Source organism: Vollenhovia emeryi, unplaced genomic scaffold, assembly GCF_000949405.1.
Source record: "Vollenhovia emeryi isolate VEMERY1.0 unplaced genomic scaffold, V.emery_V1.0 DF940065.1, whole genome shotgun sequence".
NCBI lineage: Eukaryota > Metazoa > Arthropoda > Insecta > Hymenoptera > Formicidae > Vollenhovia > Vollenhovia emeryi.
Window position 1 is genome coordinate 7,149 of NW_011966301.1, and position 3,965 is coordinate 11,113.

The 3,965-nt window shown below is 46.6% G+C and overlaps 1 protein-coding gene across 1 annotated transcript in view; it reads left to right on the top strand.

Annotated features, from left to right (window-relative positions):
* The window catches only part of LOC105556388, a 10,443-nt gene extending 7,142 nt beyond the window's left edge, over window positions 1-3,301 (top strand). The window contains exon 2 of the mRNA XM_012003475.1: window positions 3,231-3,301. Within this exon, the coding sequence (XP_011858865.1) occupies window positions 3,231-3,239 (9 nt within the window). The 3' untranslated portion in view covers window positions 3,240-3,301. The remainder of the gene's footprint in view (window positions 1-3,230) is intronic.
* The last annotated feature ends 664 nt before the right edge of the window (window positions 3,302-3,965 follow it).

Genomic DNA, 3,965 nt, shown 5'->3' on the forward strand with positions numbered 1-3,965 from the left:
AAATTTCGCGCTTGGTGTCGCCCGGGCTACGGCCCGTCGGCTTTAGAGTTTCTTTGGTGTCCCGGTCGCGGCGACAAGCAACCGCGGTTACCCCGGAGCCTGCAGGGCACAGGTCTTGCGTGTGTGTGTGTGTGAGCGTGTTCGAGTCGAGTGTCGCGGTCGTGTGAATTCTGGTCCGCCGATCTGGAGATTCGCGGCGCGAGGGTTGCGTTGCGCGAGATCACGCGGGGTACGCATGCCGCGGGAGTGTCGCGTGCATGCGTGACGCGAGGGTGCGGCGCCGTAGAGCCGCGACGACCGAGGAAGTACGAACGGCTGGGTGAGTGTCTGCGATACCCCGTGCCGCTTCCGCCGCTGTCGGTGGCGGGTTTCGTGCGGACGGCGCGTCCTAAGCGAGATCCCCTGCCGACCCGCGCGGCCGGCGCGGCCGGGCGCGAGCGAAGGGCTCGCCGTAGTTAGCCGTCGGGGACTGCCCGGCGGATGATTGCACGTCGTTGTGAGATGGGTCGATCCGTCGGCCCGAGTACCCAGTCTCGCGGGCGAAGCGCCCCGGCCGAGTATTGCGTGTGCGACGGTAGTCGTACCGTTCGCGAGAAAATTACTGTCAAGTGCGTCCGTGTCGTCCGAGTAGGGTTTATCGCGTACTGATAGTTTCTGTTGAGTTCGCGCCGGATTGTTCCGCGTCGCAGAGAGTATCGCGGCGAGTTGTTCCCCCGATCTCGGGGCCGGTACTATTGTCGCCCGCGACGCCGCCCGTTATAGCGGCCGCTCAACCGGCTTGGTAACGCCGCCTTATATTAAACCCGATTTTACTATATTAAATTCCTGAGTTTCTTTTCGTGTACGTCTCCCGTCGTGAGTCTCGTCCGTCGTGTGAACCTATTGAGTCCCGTAGCCTCTGGAATTTTTTAGTGTCAACCACCGTCCCGCCCCTCTACCGTTAGGCGAGCTCATGATGTAATAAGAAAGGTGAACCATTCCCGAGGATGCGCAGTGGTTCAAAATGGCGTCTGCTCTTTGACCAATCAGAATTTGCCCACAAATGCTAAAAAGCAAGATGGCTTCTCTCATGTGTGTTTGTCACATCAGATTTTTGGCGTTTTGATTTATGTTTATTTACTTCGTACTGTAAGGCACAAGAGATCCCTCCCGTCCTGGTAACACTAAAGCTGCGTTCGGGGAGATGCTATTTAGCGCTATGAGCGTGCTCTGTCCTTGTTACGTGCGAACGTTGAACAAGGACAGAGTACGCTTATGAACGAAGAATTCATAAAATTTCATAATACTTCCTTTTCTACACAAGACAAGATTTTTGATACATTAACAAACATTGTTCAAAAAGTAATTATTGTATTCCTAAAGAAGTGGTTGCATGTTTAATACGTACGAGAACATATGTATGTTTGCGAAAAATAAATAAAGATATTGTTCTAAATAACATACTAAAGAAAAAAGCGAAAAAGTTAATAAATTAAGCAACAAAGAAAACGTATTTATACAAATAAAATAATATTCGTGTTATGTACAATATGTATTGATTGTATTTTATAATTATTTTTACACATTAACTATTAAATATATTTTATTTTTATTTATCATTTATTTTTATTTATCATTTCATTTATTATCATTTTATATATTATCAATTTATTTGGTATTATTATGTGTCTCAGAACAAAGTATCCATACTCCGATCTTAGTACTGTGTTTGAATCTCGCGCAACATTTGTGGGCAAAATTTTATTGGCTGCTCCGTAGTACCAGCCGCCATTATGCGCAATGGTTCACCTTTCTTATTACATCATGAGGCGAGCTAGCCTGCCCGTGGCGAAGGCCGATACCTATCGTTCGTGCGATTTCGCGGGTATCGTGACGTGACGCGTGAAAGACCGCGTCTGGCGCCCAAGCTTCGTTTTTCGCGTCGGGCCTTCGGCTTTCGGCACGGTACGCGCGGAGCTACCGCGATCCTGCTCCTTTCCGGCGCGTTATCATTTTCCCCCCCCTTGGTTTTTGACGACGACTCGATCCGTCCGCATCCCGCGCTTCTCGCGCCCGGCGACCGCACTCCCCGTCGTCGGCGCGCACCTTCGCCTAAGACCCGCGCGCGACAGCGAGAGCGGGACGGCAACACCCGTCCGTCCACGTATCACGGGAGGGCGGAGAAGAAATTAAGAAAAGATAAAAAAAATCGTCGCAGTACATATAGCGTTAACACATATAAATGTAACACCTATTGATCTCTTTTAGTTAGTAAAAATTAGCCTTTATTTTATTTTATTTTATTTCTTTTTCTCTCAAATATAATGTCAAGAAGTTAAAATGACCTTCTTTTTATTTTATTAATCCTTTTTTTTTTTGACCCGGTGGAAATCCTCATGGACCGTCACCCCGCCTCTCTGGGAAAAAGACGGGGTGGTGTGTGGGACTCGTCTCCCTGGCCCCTGGGCAGTTGACACCCATGGGGCCAGTAGTGCAATGGAGACGCCTACCGCACTAAAACCACCGGGGGTGGACTTCTATGCGCTATATGGGGACTGCCGAGGGCACAAGATCGCATAACTGCTCGGCAGCCCCCGCGCCGCGCGTTATCTCGCGCACCTCTACGCCCTGTGACCTGGCGTGGCCCTGGAAAGGGCCTTCTTCTCTAACGGCCCTGAGAAGGGCCTTCTCCTCCGAATTTGCGGCGGGGGTGCCACCAGGCCTCCCGCCGCGCCCCATGTTGTTGCAGGGGCGGGTGAGTCACGAGTTCCCAGCTCATGCCCACCCCTAGGGTCCCAGACTCTCCTTCTTCCTCCTCCCCTTTTAGTCGCCTTTTACGACAGGCAGGGGCTACCCCGGGGCTATTCTTGGAGCGGCACCCGTACGCCTTTTATTTTATTAATCCTAATCTAATGTCTAGTAGACAAATCGTAAATATATTACTATGTTAAACCTATCCCTTTCTATTTTATTTTATTTCTAAGGACCTCACCCCCCTTCGTTCACCTTTGAGAGTGCACAAGGTCCGTCCCAGGGTAATAGGGATTAATTTCCTTGACCTAAAATAGGACCTGCGATCGCACCGCTCTTGAAAAGAGTCATAGTGTCCTCACGGACATTGGCCTTTTTAGAGCCTTAGAAAAGTGCGTTCGGCTCGCTTCCACGCGCCTCCGAGCGTGTTAGCGAGACATTGAAACTTACTAGTTGCGTCATTCCATACCTCCACATCCCAAGAGGTTTTGACGTAACACTTTCCTTAATTTAAAAGCATTCTAAATACTATAGTTACTATTACAATAATTACTATTACCATTACTATAATTACTATTACGATAATTACTATTGCTATAATTATGATACTATTACTATAATTACTATGTATAATTGCTATTACTATGTACACTTACTATTGCTATAATTGCTATTACTATAATTGCTATGACTATTGCTATAATTGCTATTACTATAATTGCTATGACTATTACTATAATTTCTACTGCATGCACGTTTATAGGATTGAAGCTTCACGCTGCGCATGGCTTGGTGTTCATGATTTGCGGTATATTTACACGATGGAAACAGATTGTAGCATACTATTATACTCCTAACGGGTTTAATGGTGCAATTTTGAAAGAAATTATTCTTAAAATACTTGAAAAAGCCGAACTAATAGGTCTCAAAGTTCATAGTATCACCTCTGACATGGGAGCAGTTAATCAGGGCATGTGGATAGCTTTCGACAATATATCTGCAACCAAGTATCTCAAAATTAAAAACTCAGTGCCACATCCACTAGATAACAACCGAAAATTGTTCTTCTTTGCTGATGCTCCGCATCTCATAAAAATCTTCGAACTGCGTTAGTAAATAATAAAATTATAACATTGCCAGAGAATTTTACAAAAATGTATGAACTATCTTCATGCATTGTTAAATGTTCACATATCGAAGAATTGATAGCTGATCAAGAAAACATGATATTTAAA